Consider the following 21,753-nt stretch of genomic DNA (forward strand, 5'->3'; position numbering starts at 1 on the left):
CCAGAATTCAGCATTTTTTAAAATAAATGCTCTTTGGATTGTTGGAAAGCCTTTGGTAGTTTCTAAAGTTCTGAAGAAGTTGATTCTGACAATTGTTGACAGTGCTTTGATGGAACAGCAGATTTTACTGTTTTTGCTTTTATGGAGCAGTAGCTTTTCAGAGGTTTTTACTTCACCATTCTCACTGATGTCACTCCAAGAGATTTTGAAGGAATGCTGACCCCAAAAATTTTCCCTGTAGAATTGTCCTCAAAGTATAAAAATGGAGACAAACATACAAACATACAAGGGCTGGAAAATACAGCACCAATTAGCCTGTGCTGTTAAAAACTACTCTGGGAAGAAATCTATAACCAAAGTTATATTTAAAAAGAAGGCATTTTGGCCGGACACAGTGGCCCACTCCTGTAATCCCAGCACTTTGGGAGGCCAAGGCAGGTGGCTCACCTAGAGTCAAGAGTTCAAGACCAGCCTGGCCAACATAGCAAAACCCTGTCTCTACTAAAAATACAAAAATTGGCCAGGCGTGGTGGTGGGCACCTATAATCCTAGCTACTCAGGAGACTGAGGCAGGAGAATTACTTGTGCCTGGGAGGCAGAGGTTGCAGTGAGCCGAGATCATGCCACTGCGCTCCAGCCTGAGTAACAGAGCAAGATTCCATCTCAAACAAAACAAGGCATTTAGGTATTGACTGGAAAGGGAACAAGAGGGACTTTTCAAGGGGCATAGAAATAATCTATAAATTGATTTGAGCATGCATCATGTACATTTATCACATGCATCTGTACATTTATCAAAACTCATTGAACTATATACTTAAAATTTTACTGTTTGTAAAATATAACTCAAAACAAAACAAAAATGGAGTTGAGGAATGGAAAAACTAAGAAACTCTATGGTAAATCCTAAATCTTTTAAAATCTATAACCGTGAGTGTACAGCTGTGGCAACTATGAATTCAAAACAGAATGTAAATGTTGACCATCTAAACATATGTTCTAAATATGAGGAGATGGGTGCAAAGGCTGGGATATGGAGATGGGGGAACTAGAGTGTAAGGATGTGTGTTAGTTATCTGTTGCTACATTAAGAACTTAGCATCTTGTAATAAATAAACCTTTATTATCTCACTCAGTTTGTATTGGCCAGGAATTCAGGAGCAGCTTGGATAGGTTGTTTTGGTTCAGGGGGTCTCTTGAGGTTGCAGTCATCTGGAGGCTTAAATGAGATTAGAAGACCCTCTTCCAAGATGACTCACTTGCATTGGCTGTTAGCAGAATGCCTCAGTTCTCTGTCACATGGACCTCTTCATAGGGCTGCTTGAGTGTTCTCATAACATGGCTAGCTTCTCCCACAACCAGCTATCTGAGGGTGGGGCAGTGGGAGACAGGGAGAGAGGGAAAGAGAGAAGGAGAGAAGGCAGAAGATGTAGTATCTTTCATGACCTAGCTTCAGATGTCACAGACCATCATTTGTGCCACATTTGTTGGTTGCACAGAGCAACTCTGATGCAGTGTTGGAGGGAATTACACAAAGGTAGTAAGACCAGAAGGATCATTTGGAGGTTGGAGGTCCCTTTGGAGGTTAGCTACCACAGTCTGCTAATTTCCTTAGCTTTTAAAGCTTGGAACCATTAAATAGTGCCCGTAAGTTTTAAAAAAAAAAATGCATCCCAATGATACAGTGTTTTTATATAATGCTTTTGCCTTGCTTTAGTGGACTCTTTCAGGAACCTCATTTCTTTTATGGAAACATTTACAAAACTTCAGATCTTTTGTTTTCACTCCAGTTAAAAAAAATCCTGTGTTAAAATAAAACTAATTTTTTATACATTTTAAAATTCTGTCTGTAGTATGGTCTCATTTCAGTTATTACTTCTACCTGTCCTATGTCTATATATGCTTGGAGTGATCTTGGAATTAGTGTATTTATTTCTAAGGGGCGAGAATTCAGGTGTGTGGTTTTTAAAATTTGCTTTTCTCTTAATTTTTCCTTTCATCTGAATTGCTTAGGATTTTTAAAATAATGGATATGTATTATGCTTACAAAAAGAAAGTCAGACTTTCAAAACAGTTTTATAATATTCAGTAATGGTGAGAATGTAGGGAAACATGCTTATCACTATGGTTAGAATATAAAATTAAGTACAGTCTTTTTTTTTTCCTTTTTTAATCTAAGTAGGAGAGGAGTGAGAGTACAGTCTTCTTTAGGGGACAGTTAGGTGACATTTGTCACAAACATAAATGCTCTTCACAAACTATGAATCAAAAATTTCATTCCTGTGAGTTAGCCCTAGAGAAATATTTATCTGTCTGCAGAAGGATATACATAGAGTGTCATTGTGTCATAATTTATAATAGTGAAACATTAACAACAACTGCAGTATCCAATAATAGATTCATGTTTTATTAAATTATGGTATAGAATACCTTGTAACCACTAGAATGAAGATTTATAATGTACTACATGAGAACATTCTAAGATATTAGACAAAAGTAAGTTACTTATTATATGTAGAATAACCCCAAGTGTATGTTTTTTAAAAAAACTGGGTGTGTGTATATATATATCTATATATATATTTGCGTATTTTTCTGTATTAAATGCATGGGGAAAGTCTGGATGGATTCACACCAAATAAGGATACCTTTAGGATAGGAAATAAGGGATGGGAATGGAGCAACAGCTTTTTTTTTTTTCTGCACACATTTATGAATTATTTGAATTTTTGTAGAGAATGCGTGTATGTGCTTTAACTGAAATTTAAACATAACTCTGCTTGCACTGTGGAAGGCGAATTATAGAGATGATAGCAGTTCTGAGGTAGAAGATTGCTTGAAGAAGGAAATTTCAATTTTTCAATTGTGAAATGGTCTTCTAATTAAGAAGGAACTTATCATGAGAATTTTGTACTTTGTAGATCTTAAATGGTTTGTTCTTTTTCTTATAGTTACTACAATTGTCCAGGCAAAAGAGACTGAGATTCCAAACTTCTGGAATGAGGATTGGAGAGAACATGAAAAGAATTTTAGGAAGAGAAAGTGATTGTATTTAGTAAATATGTAAGAGTGTGGGGGGAAAGTAGAGTGAACAGTAAAATTGAGATGGAGAACACGGGAAGAACAGATTTAAGGATGATAGTGAGTTAAGTTGACTATGTTGAGGACCTGTGGGAAAATCTCATGGACGCTATCTAGCAGATGGTTTGAAAGAATGGTCTGATACCCTGGAGGTCATTGGCATTTAGATCACATTTTAAATCAATGTTGTTGGTAACTGAGATGACCAAAGGAATCCTGAGGGCCACTAACACGTAAGAAGCTAGCAAAGCAGCCCTGAAGTCAACTGAAAAGATGTGGTGTTGAAATTGTATCCAGCATTCCAAGGAGGAAGATGATGGGAGTAGTCAGTAGTGTCACTCCACAGGAAGTGGAAGGAAAATTAAACATAAATTAGTGATACTGGAGATTCTGACAAGAATGGATTATGGTGGAGAGCCCTCTAGTGGAAGGGAGTGTGGTGTTTGAGGAACACATAGCCTGATGCAGCTGCTCAGAGAATAATGTGAATGAGGCTGGAAAGGCTTTTCTTCCTTTGAATACCATGTGATAACTTTCTTATTGGAAAGAAATTAATCAGGGCTTAGTTTTAGTCTCTCAATGTGTGAAGGTTATATGTAAATGTTTTCTTTTCCTCTGCCCTGTCAGAAGTAGACAAGATGAGGTTTTGAGGAACTAAAACTTGTGGGCAATGACATTTTCTTCTGCAGTGGGAAGTAGGTGGAAAGTTAGGGAAATTTTCTCCTGAGGAAAAGTATCAAAGCTGATAGTATCAAGAGACTGCCAGGGCTTATGAGACTGTGCTCAGCTGAAGGACCAAAGCAGCTCGAAGCATGAGATCGTGGAGCCTTACCCATCTGTTAACAGGCTGCTAAGAAAAATCACTGTAAAATGTGTCCTTTTATGCTTTTATTTTTTTTTTTACAGTGCTTCTTTTGGAAAAACTACCTGCTTTACTTTTCTACGTTTATTATGTGAATACTGAGATTAAATTTAGAGGGAAGAAATTCTTGTTTATTTCTTCCTCACACAAAAGACAGGAGAATATTCTATATTTCTCTTCTCCCTTTGTTTTATTAAAGTAGTAATTACATATAGAGAAAATTGTGGAACAACATATGTGTAAATAGCTAACCTTGCTTACTTCAGAAAGTAGAATTGGAGGGGGAGGACAGAAATTCTTTGCAACTATTTGGTTGTTAAAATAACCAATAAAGTTCTGTATGTAGTATTTAGGGTGAAAAGCCAAAAATAATTAATGCGAATTTATAGAAAGATTAAGAAAACAATATAGAGATAGAAATGTAGGAAGAATCTGCCACTTTAAATTCATATTGTATATCTTTAGTTATATATTAGCTTTTGTTACTATACAGACAGAATTTAGAATATGTAAAATTGTATATTCATAAAAATATATACCTTTTCATTTATTTCGTGGGCATCTTTCCATATTGATACATATCCATTTACTTCATTTTTTTGAAACTACATAGAATTTTAAAAACATTTTTGGGGAGACTTTAAAATTTAAATATATACACAGAAAACTGTCCGACTTAATGGACACATAAAAGTCAAGTGAGGACACCCATATAACCACCCTCCAGATCGAGATAAAGAGAAATGCTGGTCACCACATAAACCTTCCTCATTCTAACTCCCAGGCAGAAACCTTCTCCCTCCCATGTGTGTAACTACTATTCTGATTTCCATCCCTATAGATTAGTCGTGTCTGTTTTATAACTTTATATAAAATGAATCATATATAGTTATGTATGGCTTTTGTGTATGTGTGTCTGTGTTATAAGATTTTTCAGTTAACATTGTTTTTGTGATGTTTATCCATGTGGTTTCATATAGCGGTAGTTTATCTTTTTCTATTTAGTATAGTAGCCTGTAATAGAATGTGTAGCTATCACAGTTGATGCATTCTTTTTTTTTTTTTTTTGAGACGGAGTGGCATTCTGTCACCCAGGCTGGAGGGCAGTGGCACAATCTTGGCTCACGACAACCTCCACCTCCTGGGTTCAAGCAGTTCTGCCTTAACCTCCCGAGTAGCTGGGACTACAGGCACACACCACCATGCCTGGCTAATTTTTGTATTTTTAGTAGAGATGGCGTTTCACCATATTGGTCAGGCTGTTCTCGAACTCCTGACCTCAGACAATCCACCCGCCTCTGCCTCCCAAAGTGCTGGGATTACAGGTGTGAGCCACTGCGCCTGGCTGATGCATTCTATTCTTGATGGGCATTTAGTTGTTTCACATTGGGGTCTATTATGGAAATGTTTATAAGAGCCTTCTTGTCTCTTCTGAACATACTTCTATTGAGCAGGTGCACATTTCTGTGGGATATATGCCTAGGAAAAAAATTGCTAGGTCATAGAGTATGTATACGTTCAGCTCTAGCAGTTATCATCCAACTATTTCCCAAAGTGGCACTGCCATTTTACCCTTCCATCAGCAGTGTGAGAATCTTACATGCTCTATAACCTTGCCAACACTTGGTATTGATGGCTTTTTGTTTGTTTGGTTCTGCTTTTTTGTTGTAGTTTTCTGGGGTTTTTATGGCTTTTTAAAAGCATTAATTTTAAAACCTTCAAGTGTTTTGTTATATAATATACTCTAACTTAACTAACGTCTGTTTGATGAGATTTTGTCCTCTTCTCTCACTATAGCAAAGTCAGAACCTGGACAGCACTGTTGACTAGCGAGTTCTGAGGCTTGTTCTATGTATGATCTGACTAAGGAAGATTTCATATTGGAACCAATTAACAGAGCTGATAATATATTTTTTCCTAACCAATTTTTCTGAAGTTTTCTGTTTTGAGTAGTATGATAGCAACATGAAAAATTCATGTAAAATAATTTTATTTTGCTAACATGAAAATCAATGTTGATTTCATGATGGTTGTTTTCTTCACCCTTTAAAAAAGCAGTATAGGCTGGGTGCGGTGACTCATGCCCATAATCTGGGCACTTTGAGAGGCTGAGGTGGGCGGATCACCTGAGGTCAGGAGTTCAAGACCAGCCTGGCCAACACAGTGAAACCCCATCTTTACTAAAAATACAAAAATTATCTGGGCATGGTGGCACATGCCTGAAGTCTCAGCTACTCAAGAGGCTGAGGCAGGAGAATTGCTTGAACCTAGGAGGTGGAGGTTGCAGTGAACCGAGATCATACCACTGCACTCCAGCCTGGTCAACAGAGTGAAACTCTGTTTAAAAGAAAAAAAAAAAAAAAGTAGTGTTAAAAGATAACCATAATGTCTGAAACTAGACTTTTGGTGAAAGCCGAATTAATTATCCAAAATAATTTGCATTTTCTTAGAAAAGGCATACAGTGCGCCCATCACATAAATCTTTAGTCCACTGGAAAACTGCTGTGTGAATTATTTGAGAATATAATCACTTAGGTTTTGGAAAGCTGTTTGAATTTTGCCTTTTGAAATTGAAAGATTTTTCCAGGAGGGGCATGGTGGCTTGTGCCTATAATCCCAGCACTTTGGGAGGCCAAGGCAGGAGGACCACTTGAGCCCAGGGGTTCGAGAGCAGGCTGGGCAACATTGTGAGACCCCGTCTCTACAGAAAAAATAAGAAATTAGCTGGATGTGGTGGGGCCTGGTACAGTGGCTCATGCCCTTAATCCTAGCACTTTGGAAAGCCGAGGTGAGGGGGTGTGGTGAGCCATGATTGCGCCACTGCACTCCAGCCTGGGAGACAGAGGGAGAACCTGTCTCAAAAAAGAAAAAGAAAAACAAAAGATGTTTCCAGTTGGAGAACTTTGCTTCACAGTCTTTCTTTTAACACTCCCCTCTCCCATTTCCTCAAATTTTCTTTTGACATAGGTTTTTAAGTGTGTGAAACTCTAGGGGCTTGCTTTTAATGAGTTAAATGTGATCCTCGGGACCTCCTGCTTTTTCTGATGTTAGAGGGTATGATTGCTTCATGATAGCTGCTCTTCCTGTTGGGCAGTATAGCTTTAAACAGGTATCAACACAGGTGGTATTTAGTAATATTAGGTTACCCTCAGTAATTCCTTGGGAGGTTTTAGGTATTGGTAACCTTCTCTGGTAGCTGAATGGTCTTTTGGAAAGTGCCTGTGAACTTACAAGACAGTTTTGTCTTTCCCATTGTTACTTGCTTTTGCCAGTTTGTACTGAATTACTCACTTTTTGGAATAGCTATGAATGATCAAATGAACATGTGATTCTCATACTAGTAAGGTTTAGGCATGCTTTTTTACTTTCAGATGTAGAGATTCTTTACATTTCTAAGTAATTGCTGTCAAGAGCTTCTTGGAGATAGCAGAAAACTACTGCTTTATATTCTGTTCAGTTTTGTGGAAAGCATGTGTTGGAAAAATGTCTTTAGCTGTTGAGATTTCTTAAGAGGTCATATTGTAGCATACATAACTCTAAAAGTCTGCTAATTCTTCTCTGTACTAATGGTAATGACTCTAAAAATGGCTAAATGAATTAACAAATAAGCCAAAAAAAAAAACCTTACTAAGACAGTATTTTCAATGACCTTTTGTTTCCTAGCCCCTAAATCTTTTGGTCAATATCTGTAATGAGTAACAAAACTTGCTGACTTGACTTTTTTGCTCAATATCTGTTAAAAGTTTTATTATTCTAAATTAGGGGTGGAATGGAGAGCAGTGGTAATTGAAGGAGCACAAATATAATAAACTCTGACAAATAACTCTTACTTTAGGAATCTTTATCTCAGATTCATGGACCTTTTTTGGAGATTAATTTTAGAGGCCATTGTCGGGTCTTAATTAATAAACTGCCTTGACGTCTAAGAGATAATTTCTGAGTATATCCTAGCCAGCTCAGTCTTTACAGTCTTATTACAAAATCCAATAATAGTTTGCTCAGGTTGCAACTTCCTTATGGACTGGACACAGAGAATAAAGCACCCAGTAACCTAGAACCAAAGGAACCTTTATTAATTTCACTGTAATTTCTGTGCCCCCCAAAACTTATTTCTGTTTCTACATAGGTATCAGTCAGAGCCGGATCTCTCATTGGCTGTTGCAGCAGGGATCAGATCTGAGTGAACAGAAGAAAAGAGCATTTTACCGATGGTATCAACTTGAGAAGACAAACCCTGGTAAATAGCATTTTCTTTTATTTATTGCATCTGAAAAAAGACAGATATAATGAATTACTTTAATGACTCCATGTGCTAACTTGTTCAGTAAGATAGTTTCATACTTTACTATGGTTGCTTTATGCAGAAAAACACTCTTAACGGCAATAGCTAAACCCTGATTGTAATAAATTTTATTTTATTGTCTAATATTATCTAGTTGTATTCATTTCTTCCCCTAAGACACCTCTTTGCTTTAAGGTTATATGATATTTCTAGCCATAGTTTGAAAGAATGCCATGAATGTTCAGTGGCTGATTTTGTTTTCTTCAACTACATAACTATGTAAGATTCCGTATCTTTTTTTTTTTTTTTTTTTTGGCAAATCTTGTTTGAATTAGTAATGTAAATTTAATATTTTTATTTAATTCATGCTGTACCATATCCAATGATCTCTGCTAATGATTTCTTTTTTTCTAATTCTAATGACCTGGGTAATGGATGTGTCTTTGGACTTTAGGATGCAGCTGCCCTGATGACTCCCAGGAGCAGCAGTAGATTGGAAAGCAGAATGAAATCTTAAGAAAACTAAGATGACAAAAAAAATGTATGTCTAGAGTTGGAAGAAGTAGGCAAGATCTATTCAAGATACTTTTAACAGGTGATTTTATAAAGTAAAATCTGAAGTTATGGGACTATCTCAATCTATACTTTACGCAGGCAAGTGGCAGTGAGCCTGCCCTCATGTGTAAATTTATGATTGGGTTGTATATTCTGTAATGCTGCAGCCTTAAAGCCTTTGCACACAGACTGAATCACTAGTCAAAATAGTGCATAATAATAGCATTGGCTCTGAGGTAGAAATAAAGAATGTCATAGACATGTATTTTTGTATTTAAGTATGTGATAAGATTTTTTTCCCCAAAGGTCAGTTTCTCAATCCGAATGGTCCAGGCAGGGTGAAACACAAGAGACCATATCAACCTCTACAATAATATTAAAAATCTGTTCTAACCCCCAATTTTTATTTTGAAATGTTTCAGATGTACAGAAAATTCAAAAGACTAACACAGTAGACACCTGTTTACTCTTTCTTAGATATAGTAATTAATAGATAGATATAATAATTACCATTTGGCCAGGTGTGGTAGCTCATGCCTGTAATCCCAACACTTTGGGAGGCTGAAGCAGGCAGGTGGGCAGATCACTTGAGGCCAGGAGTTCAAGACCAGCCTGGCCAACATCGTGAAACCCTGTCTCTACTAAAAATACAAAAATTAGCCAGGTGTGGTGGCGTATGCCTGTAGTCCCAGCTACTTGGGAGGCTGAGGCAGGGAAATTGCTTGAACTCGGGAGGCAGAGGTTGCAGTGAGCGGAGATGGTGCCACTGCACTCCAGCCTGGGTGACAAAGGGAGACCCTGTCTCAAAAAAAAAAAAAAAAAAAAAAAAAATATATATATATATATATATATATATATATATAAAAAATTATTAACATTTTACATTTGCTTTATTCCTATAAAAGAAATAAATTAAGATTTATGTATGTGTGTATTCAGCATTCATCTCCTAAGAATAAAGATAATCTGTATTACCACAGTCCTCATTATTATAGCTATGAAAATTAATAATAATTTCATATTATTTTATATCCAGTCTGAGTCACATTTCTCTAGCCATTAGAAGAATGTCTTTTGTAGCTCTTTTTTTAGTATCTCTTTTAGGTTGGAAAATTAGGATGTCTCTTAAATCTAGTAACCCAAACTTTTTTTTTTTTAATGACATGAACTTCTTAAGCCATGTAATTTGACAGAATGTCCCACATGCTGGATTTTTCTGTTTACTTTTATTATCAAATATCTCATTTCTTTATCTTCTATATTTCTGTAAACTGGAAGTTAGAATTAAAATCTGAAGTTAGGATTCATGTTGAATATTTTAGGCAAGATTACTTCATAGATTATTTAGGGAGGCACGTACTAATGGCAGCAATTTATTTTGAAATGCATCAGAAAATAAAATGGATTTATATTTAGGGAAATGGATAGGTATGTGATAAAGTAAAATATGTGGTATGAGTATGGTTTTCACTTAAAAAATTATTTCACTACTGTGTGTTTGAAAATTTTTGCAATGAAACACTGGGGAAAAATACTTTGTAGGTAGTGTTTACCTAATATTGCCACATATTAAAAGGCCTGTCAGCATTAGAAGGTTGTAGCACTATTCATATGCCAAGTTTGATGGTTTTGTTAAAATGGTAACCACCAGATCTTTTCTTTGCAGTTTGTGAATAATCTTTAGGGTGACATTTTGCCCCTGGATAAATATCCTTTCCTGCAGCAGCTTTCACCAATGGCCTTAGCATTCATTGATGCTTCTTGATTGAATCTGTTATTCTAATGGGGATTGCAAAATGGGGTCATCAACTGGTAAGGCCAAATTCCCTCACTGGAGTTTCGGGGTTGGGCTCTAGTCCGGCTCTGAACTAGAAACAGGAGGGAGGACTAAGGTGCAGCTCCAGGGCCACGGTGGCATTGTTGCAGCTGATCTGATAGCCAGTTGTTGGATACTAACTACAGGAGTCCAGCTTTAGCACTGGGCTGATAGTGTTCTTCCAAAACTGGTTTTATTTATTTTTTTATTGTTATTTATTTTAGCTTTTAAAAGTCTTATTTCCTATTTTAGTTTATCTTGAAACTAGAGCTGGGCCCACTCATTATCGGGAAATTAGAGGAAGGTAGAACTAGGGAATTGAAACTAACAGCATTCTTCTATCTGATCATTAGGAGCTGATTTCTTTAAGGACATAGTGCCTCCTTTTAAGACGTTCATTTAATTATCTGCATTTGGTTTTTGGTGAGGTTGCATTATTGTCACCTTTTTAAAAGAAATACTTTCTATTTTTTGTTTAAAAACCAAATCCTAACTACTGGTTTTCTTGTCAAGTTTTTCTGTGGGACATAATTTAAAGGCAGCCAGAGATAAGAGGGTAAGTTCATAATTGCCAGTTGGTAGTTGTTGTTGCATTAACAGCAATTGGGTATTAGCAGTTGAAATTTGTTTATCTTTTTCTTTGTATTTTCACCTTTATTATAAAGGCAAATATGGCATAGAATTCTTTCTTGATAAAAATGATTTTGTTTTGTTGACTGTAAAATAACCTTTGATTTTAGCTAAAGAATTTGGAGCTACTATTACGTTTGGTTAAGATGAACTAAAATTATGTTAGCTTATAGGACAGCAGATCCTTTGTTGCAAGTCATTTCAGACCTGATTAGAATCCACCCAAATGTCCCTCAATTGAGAACATAAATAAATTAATGGCACATCTGAACAATGGAATCTTATGGAGCTATGTAACTACTTTTTGAAGGCAGCTTTATATGAATTAAATTTATATGAGGTGATATGGAATTCATAAGTAAAAAAAGGTACATAACAGTATCAAGGGCATATTTATGTAGGGTAACACACACACACATACACATGTATATACTTACCTAAGCATTGAAGATCTCTGAAAAGCTGTGTTAGGAACTGGGAAGAATAGCTCTGTGGAGGGGAACTGAGTGACTGGGAGTACAGGGGTAAGGTGTTAACTACACAGCCTAACGTGTCTTTCTAAATTTTGTATTATGTACTTGTATTGCATATTTGAAAAATAAAGTGTAATAGGAAGGAGGGAGAGACCAAAAGAAATCAATCTGCCTTGTAAGAGAAAGAGAGAGAGAGAGAGAGAGAGAGAGAGAGAGAGAGAGAGAGAGAGAAAGAGAAGAGAAGGGAGGGGAGGGGAGGGGAGGAAAAACTTAGGTTTATATAGTCCAGACCTGCTTTTGAGAAGCAAGTAGAAAATAAGTTGTCTGTGATTTTTATCAAGTAATTCTTTTATTTCATAATTTTTTGTCTGTCTAGGAAAGATAGCTCATTAGGGTAAGTGTAAATAATGTGATCCCTTTACATATATTCTGAGAAGAAAATGCAAAATTAAGAAAAGTCACAAAATGAAAAACTACTTTTTCTTTTTTCTTCTGTAAATTTAAGCATTTAGAAAACAAAAATGTTTCTATGTTCTATGACTCTGTTCCCGTGCGTTAGAGCATTTCTCTTTGTATACTTTGAGTGAAGTTCTTGTTTTGTTGTTGTTGTTTAGACAGTCTTGCTCTGCCGCCAGGCTGGAGTGCAGTAGCGCAATCTCAGCTCACTGAAACCTCTGCCTTTCGTGTTCAAGCAATTCTCCTGCTTCAGCCTCAGGAGTAGCTGGGATTACAGGCACACACCACCACGCCCAGATCATTTTTGTGTTTTTAGTGGAGATGGGGTTTCACCATGTCGGCCAGGCTGGTCTTGAACTCCTGACCTTGTGATCCACCCACCTGGACTTCCCAAAGTGCTGGGATTATAGGCGTGAGCCACCGCACCCAGTGGAAGTTCTTTTTTTCAACCTCTTCAGTCTGGATCCAGTTGGATATGGCTTTTGGTTTTTTGTAAGTTTCTCTTTAAGTGGACTCAGCAAGAAAAATAATAGAATGGATATTTAGGTTAATTTTACTGATAACCCAGTTGATATAGTGTAGTTCTCTGATAACAGACTCATTATCAGAATTTACCAGCATAACTGAAAGCCTGCCAAGGCATATTAATAAAATAGGCTGATGTAAACGAATCAGATAGATTTTATCTTGTTTCTTGTGAAAACACTTACAATAAAATACCTATTTTTTTTTTTAAAGTGAGTGCTAAATTCAGCATGGTTGACATCAAAAATCCCTTTATTTGATCAAATTAAGTTCACAGTCTTTTTCCCTTGTCTAATTTAAACATTACTATAGCAGACAGGGTTTGCTGAGTTCCTCTTGGCATGTGGCGCATATTCTGCATGTTTCTAAACAATTAAATAAAATTTGCCAAGAAGGTTATGCAGCAAATACATGAGATAAATGTCATCAGAAGAAATGTCCAGTCCTTCACTTTCAGAGTGTTAGATCTCAGAGAAACATGTGTGTGACATGGGGGGAGATGTGAAATTTTGGAGAGGCTAGTTCCTATGGATGGCATAGTAATGATGTGCTTATAGTCCCTCACCCAGAGCTAACCCTGATCAGCAAGAACATTATCTATCATATATTTAAAGAGAACACTTAACAAAATTTTTAAGTCTCTTAACAAATTATGAAAAGAGGTTTTTTGTTTTTGTTTTTGTTTTTGTTTTCCTCATGGGTTTAGATTTGCTAGGTGAAGGTGCAAAGTTTTGTTTTAATGAAAACTTAGATGAGGGGAAAAAACATTTCTGTAAGGAAATAGACAATACACTTTTCCTGTTAGGACCTTAGCTAACCCAGAACTCCTGTATTTTACTTCAGAGGAGTTTAAAGGCTTATATACATTGTTCCTGCATTCTAGTATCTTTTTGTTTTTCTGTTAGAGTCCGTAGTTTTGAACTCATTCTTGGATTTTTTCATTGCTTTTCATCCATTTCAACCAAAACAAGATGAACTAAGGTTTCCAGAACAAATCTGTTCATCAATAGAGTGTTTCCAGAGTACTTTTTTGTGCTGTTTTTAACTACCGCTACATTGAAAAAGAAAAAGGAGCCAGAAAAAAATCTGAAAAGTAATGTAATAGTATGTTTTAAATTAAGCATTTTGATGAATTTAAGATTATTCATTTTTCACCTTCTGTGTGTAAACTGTCTTGATTTCATTCTTTTTCCCCCAGAGACAGAGTATCGCTCAGTCACCCAGGCTGGAGTGCAGTGGCACGATCTTGGCTCACTGCAACCTCTGTCTCCCGGGTTCAAGTGATTCTCCTGCCTCAGCCTCCTGAGTATCTGGTGTACGCCACCACACCTGGCTAATTTTTCTATTTTTAGTACAGACGGGGTTTCACCATGTTGGTCAGGCTGGTCTTGAATTCCTGACCTCAGGTGATCCACCTGCCTCAACCTCCCAAAGTGCTGGGATTACAGGCATGAGCCACCGTACCCAGCCTTGATTTCTTTCAAAATAACCAGGCCACTACTTACTTTTCTATCTTCTTTTTCTCCTTTTTTCCCTTTTTTCCTCTCCCCTTTTCCTTTTCCTTCCTGCCCAGTTTTATTTCATCTGAATTTCTTTCAGTTCTTGAGACGCTCTTGACAATACAGAATATTATAAAGAAGCATAATATTAACAATAAACCCCAATACCAAGAAAGAACCATTATTATTAGTTGGCTTATTTCCTTCAACCTCTTGGTTAAGATTCTTTCTGTTCTCCGTTCTATTTGTACACATTTATCACTCTGCTTACTGAGGAGCGTGCCGCAATTATGGATGTGGCCTACTACCTGGAATTCACTGACCTATTGCCCACCCTTCATCCTGAAACTCTTTCTTTCTTTACCAGGGTCAGCCCCTAGACAAGAGGTTGTATTCCCTTACTGAGTCTATTTCTACCTCTATCTTGATCAGCCATGATAACCGGTTGGCTGTGTTTTAGTCCTTTTCACCCTTGCTGTAGAATAAAATTTATATAATTTTAATTAGGTAGATTCCAGAGCTCTTGCTGTGCTGTAATCCCTGCTTGTTTTCAGAAAAGTACTAAAGACTGTGAAACCCTCCAGCCCCCAAATTCCTGCTTATGTCTAAACTTAGTTAACTTTCAATTAGGCCCAGACTAAATTCTCAGTTTATTTTGGCAGAGTGAAACCCTTTTAAATTGTTTAAAGAAGAGTTTCGGTTTAGAGTTTCATGTTGGGTAGAGCAGAAATGTTTTTAAACCAGGGGTCAGCAAACTCTTCATATAAAGGGCCAGACAGTGAATATTTTAGGTTTTGCAGGTTATATGATCTCTATCACAGCTACTCAGCTCTTCTGCTCCAGTGCATTCATAGCTATAGACAATCTGTAAATGAATGAGCATAAGCATGCTGCAGTAAAACTTTATTTACAAAAATAGGCAGCGGGTATAATTTGCCAACTCTGTTTCAGGGTGGGCTGTAAATCTCTAAAGCATTATATGATGACAAGCTTACTTGTTTGAGCAGAAATGTTAAGTAGTTAAATATTTACTTTCCATCACATGCTATAGGAAATCACATACATACTAAGGGCTGAAACACAAAATGAAAGATATAAAAATACCCTGAGTGATATTCACACCCATTGGCCATAATACAAAAGACTGACAAATTTGACTATATTACAATTAAGATCACAAAGCACACTATAAAAAACAAATGAATAACCCCCTATAAAAGGAACAACAGATAGGACTTCACAAGAAAAGATATAAATGGTCAATAAACAGGCAAAGATGCTCATTCTTGTAAGTAGTGAAGCCTCTATATTAAAGGGAAATTTTTTGCTGCCAAATTTATACATTTGAATAATTAATAATAGTGTATTGGGGGATAAAGGGAAATAAACAACTGGGAATGATTGTGATAATTTTTATTAGTTATCTATTCTTATACAATAAATTACCCACAATTTAGTAGCATAACACAATCAGCATTTATTATCTCATAGTTTTCGTAGATCAGGAATCCAGGAGTGGCTTAACTGGTTGTTTCTGGCTCAGAGTTCTGTAGAGGTTGCCGTCCAGCTGTCAGCCTGGGCTGCAGTCACTGAGACTGGATGGTCCACTTGGAAGTTCACTCATGTGGACGTGGACAGGTCCTAGGTCCTCACTGCTTGTTTGTCAGAGACATCAGTTCCTCACAACATGGGCCTCACCGTCCACTGCCTGAGTGTCCTCACACATGGCAGGTAGTTTTCCCTTGAGTGAATAAGAGAGAAAGCATCCAAGACAGATGCCACAGTGTCTTCTGTATTCTGATCCTGGAAGTGACATACCATCACTGCCACATGCTGTTGGTCACACAGCCTAATCATGGTGCAATGTGGGAAGGGACTACACAGAGGTGTGCAGACCAGGAGGCAGGGATCCTTAGGGACGTTGGAGGTTGACGTCTACTTTCATGTGCCGGGACTGAATGTCTGAGGCCTTGTTTCTGTCTGTCACCTGGTTTCTGCACTTCTCCATGTGGCGTTTGCTGTGGCTGCAGTGTCCAAGATGGCTTTTTCTCTCAAATGCTGGCACCTGGGTGGAGTTGGCACAAGCCCCTGGGGACTGTCAGAGCATCTTTCACTCCATGTGGCCTCTCCACGTGGCTATCCTGGGCCTCCTTACAACATCATAGTCTCAGGTTAGTCAGACTTCTTATATGGCCACTCTGGTTTCCCCCAGAGCCAGCATTTTAGGAGACCTAGGCAGAAATTTCAAAGCATCTTATAACGTAGCCTTGAATTGTTTAGGTTTTCTTGCTCAACAACCTGTCACAGGACTGACCCAGATTCAAGGGCATGATTAGCCAGAGGTATGACTTACTGTGAAGAGCCATCTTTGAAACTTGTCCCAGGAAACCATGATTGTGAGAGATGATGCTGACGTGTTCTAAAAGTAGTAGCAGTGCAAGAAATAAAAATTGGTCTGATACTGGAAATATTTTGATAAAATGAACTTGCCTATGAATTAGTTATGTGGTAGGTGGGAGAATTAGAGAAGTGAAAGATTAATTTGAGAATTTTGAGCTGAGCAGTTTGAAGAGTGGGTATCTATTTACTGAGATGGGAAAGACTGCAGGACAGTAGGTTTGAAAAGCAAAATCAGTATTGATTAATATTTTGGACATCTGTGTAAGAGAATACGTCTAAAGATGTAGCTATTAAGAAAGGGATCTACAATAGGTCTGTAAGTCTTGAAGTAGAAATGCTATCCATAGTATTATTTGCAAGGTACAATAAAGAGAGTATTAATTCTGTTAGAAAGAAATATTTATTAATATTCATTAACATAAAATTAATATATGTATTAATGTTTGCATAAACTACAGATTCTAATGTGTCTTTCTAGACCTGTATTAAGAGTTTGAATTAAACTACAGGCAGAGAGAACTTGTTGAAGATTTTTGATTAGAAGACTGATATGATCATAATTATGTTTTGGGAAGATGAATTTAACAGTGTAAGGAGTGAAAGAAGAGTGGGGTAGCCAGGGACTGAACTCCATGAAAGCATATACCAAGTTACACTGGAAGTCTATGAAATAAGTTCATGGAGGTCAGAGACAATGTTGCTTTCCTGGTTGTATTCTTAGCTTCTAGCCTGGAGCAAGCCACTTGAAAAGGATTTGATAAATGGTAAATGAATAATGAATGCGTCATTGGCAATTCAAGCTATTTGAGAAAAGAGTAATCTGAATTAGTAAAATGTCTCAATTATAGATATTTTTCATTGAAATTTTATTATGTTCAAGAGGTAGCAGAATCTAGTATAGCATCTAGACCTATAGAGACCTGATTTAGTTAGTAGACAAAAAGCACATCAAATATCATCTTATTTTCTTTCATGCTGTATTTCACTCTTTAAAAAAAAAGAGTTTACAAGAATTAGGATTATTTTAAGTTTATCTCCTACATGCATAAATTCCTAACCTCATAACTTATTTGAATGGTAATGAAAGATTCTGAACATCTGAGGTATATTGTTCAAAAAGTATAACTATCAAGCAGGAATTTCAAAAGAAATTTTTCAGAGAAAGATACATTGATTAAGTTGTCACTAAGCCAAAGACCATACTTCCCTAGTCCCATAGGAGGTAGATGTCGTATTGGTTTAAATTAACTGCAAGATATTTGCTAAAACTGTCTTATTTATTTCAGGCGCTACACTAAGTATGAGACCAGCCCCCATTCCAATAGAGGACCCTGAATGGAGACAAACGCCTCCCCCAGTCTCTGCCACATCTGGTACTTTCCGACTACGACGAGGGAGTCGATTTACTTGGAGAAAGGAGTGCCTGGCTGTTATGGAAAGGTATGTGTCTCCTTTTTCTATGAGAAATCTCGCAAACTTAGGGAAGACATCAACTCTGGATAGATTGGGACAGTTTTCACTTCAAACAAGTAATTGGGTATCTTGGTTCTATCTCTAAAAGTGCATTAGAATATTATAAATGCTGTATTATTGAAATAAGGTGATCTTAGCATTGAGAATTCATAAAGCTGGAGTTAGCATCTGTCAATTTATTTTACTTATAATAGTGTCCCCAGTAATTTAAGAAATGTTGGAATAAATATTTTTTGAATTCACATCTTTGTATTATATTTTGGAAAACTCTCTGAAGTCTTCTTTTCATCAAAAATATTGAATAATTGTATAGGAGACTACTGAGATTTAACTTTCTTTAATAAGGAGTATGGTCTAAATAAGCTTTGTCCCAAAGGTTAAAAATACTTATTTTTGACTTTGTTTTAGTAATTTATCCTCTCATTCTACAGTACCTGATCCATAGTAGGTACTCAGTGATTTTTTTTTTAACCTAAATTTGACCGTAGCTTCAATTTTCCCATCTGAAATGGTATAAATTAATTATGATTCTGAAATGTTTGGCATACTTAGCATAGATCCTATAGTAGAATTATCTTTTTTAGTCATCTACTTGTAAGTGATGTTTACAGAATTTTTTTTCAGTGGAATTTTGTTTATATGCAGTTAGGTAATAATGTTCCAGCTGTACATTTTTCTTATCTGACCTGACTAGTAGAATTGGTATATTGGACAGAGCACTGGACTCAGAGTCGGAAGACTTACACCCAACTAACTTTGTTTAGGTCACAAATTCTCAGCTGTAACTCCTGTCTAAAATGAAGTTTTTTGATAGCCAGTATGTCATCTAAGACTTTTGCCATCTCTCATCCTGCTACTTTCTGATTATTTCCCAGCTCATGAACTTCACTACCTGAAAGAGAGGGAGATTTAAAATGCCGAAATTCGGATGTTTTTGTTCATGTGATATGGTTGAAATTAATAGGTTTGCTTAAGGTGAAGGTGAGATCCAGTATCCAAAATGAGATTATAGGTTATCCATTGATGTTGTCATCTATTCCTTTCCTCGCTCTCTTTATTATAGATAAGAGCAGAAGCCATTCATTGAATAATGAATCCTTATATTCTTGAGTCATTAAAGTGAAAGAATGAGACATTATTGTCCTGGAGACCTGACATTTACAATCTGCTCTATTTTTCTCATCTAGGAATTTTTATTCTTTTTGAAAATTTCTTTAGAACTTGGCACACAGCAGGTGAGAATTAAAATAATGTCTAACCTAAATTATTTTCAATATTGTACATTTTCCTTTAGGTATTAGTTTCTACCTGGTGCTAAGTTCTAATTGTGCTAGTGACTTAGCCAGTTAGTTTTTTTCATGAAAATACCAGTATATATTTATCACAAAATGTCAGCATGAGAAAGAATTAAGTAAAAAATTGATGACAGTAATATCAATAGGTGATATTCCTAATGTACTTTCAGAGTTGAACCTCAGAGACTTAGGGATTCTTATTTTTCCTAGGTGACAAGAATTAGACACAGAATCACACTGAATTTTAATTAAAAAGATATTGAGCATTTACCCTGTTCTGTGACTCCTATTTAGTCTTAATTTATGCTTTTTAACTTTAATTAACAAATGGCTTTATCTAATGCAGGAGTTGGTTATCTTTGGCTTAATTTTATGTTACCTGGCACAACTAGAAAGAGGATGCAGTTTATGCCAATAGTTGCAAAAGTGCAGAAAACCTTTCAAAATACTTGATAGTACAGAAGGTCACAGTATGATTTTTGTTCTGTAAAAATGTAACTTTTTGTTTTCCAAAATGAAATGCAAAATTCCTGCCCTTAGTATGACACATAAAATTTTTTCTTGACTGAATGGACAAATGAATACATAATGCATAGACTGTAAAACCAGCAAAGAAAGCCTTACTCAGATATTAGTATAAGAGAAAAGTAAGGCTGGACATGGTGGTTCACACCTATAATTTCAGTTTTGGGAGGCCAAGGCGGAAGGATCAGTTGAGGCCAGGGGTTCGAGACCAGCCTGGGCAACATAGCAAAACCCCATCTCTACAAAAAATTCAAAGAATGTCTGAGCGTGGTGGCATACACCCACATTCCCAGCTACTCAGGAGGCTGATGTGAGAGGACTGCTTGGGCCCAGGAGTTTGAGGTTACAGTGAGCTATGATTGCACCACTGTACCCCAACCTGGGTGACACAGTAAGATCCTATCTCAAAAATTAAAATGAAATTTTAAAAAAGTAAAAAATTATTCCATTCTTCATATATCAAGATAAATTTCAAATGAGTCAAAGAAGTGAATCCATATAAATAATAGAAGAAAACATGAATCCATATAAATAATAGAAGAAAACATGAGTGGTCCCTTCATATCCTGGAAATGGGAAAAATATTTCCTAACTGTGACTCAAAATCTAAAAACAATAAAGGAAAAGATCGATAAATATGATTACGTAAATTAAAAGAAAAACTTTGGAGGGAGAAAAAGCTGAGCAAAGTAAAAGACAAATTGGGAAAAAAAATTGCAACTTTTATTATCTCTAATAAAGAGTTCTTAAAAGAGAAAAGACCAACAACTCTATCCTTATTGGGCTAAAGATAGGAGAAAAAAATGCAAATGGTCCTTGAACATATGAAAATATGCTCAATCTAATTGATAGCAAGAGAAATTCAAATTAAAACTACATTGAGATACTATTCTTATCACATTAACAAAAATCCAAAAGTTTGGCAACATTTTCTATTGATTGGGCTGTAGAGAAACAGATACTCTCATACATTACTTGTAGAAATGCAAAATGAAACAACTTAATGGAAGGGAATTCGGCAATATCAAGGAAAATTACCTATGAGTTTACCCTTTGACTTGACCTTCCTACTTCTAGAAAATTATCTTAGGACCAGTGGGTCACACCTGTAAATCCCAACCCTTTGGGAGGGCTGAGGTGGAAGAACCACTTGAGGCCAGGAGTTTGAGACCAGCCTAGGCAACATAGTGAGACCCCATCTCTACAAAAAATACAAAAAAGTGTGGTGGGGCATGCCTGTAGTCCCAGCCATTTGGGAGGCTGAGGCAGGACGATTGCTTGAGCCCAGGAGTTTGAGGCTGCAGTGAGCTGTGATCACACCACTGCACTCCAGTCTGGGTGACAGAGAAAGACCCTATCTCAAACAAACAAAAAAAAAAGAATCTTAAAGATATACTGGCAAAAAATATGAAAAGATAACAGCACTGTTTTTACTAATTTCAAAATACAGAAGATGACCTAAATGTCTATTTGTAGTGACTAGGTCAGGAAATTATAGCACATCCATATATTGGATGTTGAAGCCCATGTAATGGAGTACTATGCAGATAAAGAACAAAAAACTCTGTATACAGTGATCTCCAGGATACAACATTAAGTTAAAAACAAGGCAGAATCAACTGTATATAATGCAAAGCTATCATTTATGTATTTGCTTATAACTTATTTTAAAATGGAGGAATAAACCATAAAATAAATGGTTATCAATAAAAGAGAAACAACTTGGAAGAGGGAGGGGTAGAAGCTAGATTTCTCGGGAAACACTTTGTTTTGACCTGTAACTAAATTACACAATTATAAAACAAAATTTAAAATCAGGGAAAAAATGGGGGGAAAAGGGTGATCTTTAAAAAATAACTAAAATGAAACCTGTGTATCAAA

General features: G+C 36.4%; 1 protein-coding gene across 50 annotated transcripts in view; it reads left to right on the forward strand.

Annotated features, from left to right (window-relative positions):
- The window catches only part of HMBOX1 (homeobox containing 1), a 164,431-nt gene that overhangs the window by 111,252 nt on the left and 31,426 nt on the right, over nucleotides 1-21,753 (forward strand). For 48 of the 50 annotated variants that reach the window (XR_012417171.1, XR_012417177.1, XR_012417173.1 and 45 more), the window contains 2 exons: nucleotides 8,070-8,180; nucleotides 17,866-18,019. Coding sequence is in view for 39 of the 50 variants with exons in the window: in XM_005562957.5 (XP_005563014.1) it covers nucleotides 8,070-8,180; nucleotides 17,866-18,019 (265 nt within the window). In the remaining 11 variants the exon portion in view is untranslated. Of the gene's footprint in view, nucleotides 1-8,069; nucleotides 8,181-8,679; nucleotides 8,821-17,865; nucleotides 18,020-21,753 lie in introns of those variants that run through there. The other 2 variants (XM_074000620.1, XM_074000619.1) reach the window with 2 other exon arrangements.

This window comes from Macaca fascicularis, chromosome 8, assembly GCF_037993035.2.
Source record: "Macaca fascicularis isolate 582-1 chromosome 8, T2T-MFA8v1.1".
Taxonomy (NCBI): domain Eukaryota; kingdom Metazoa; phylum Chordata; class Mammalia; order Primates; family Cercopithecidae; genus Macaca; species Macaca fascicularis.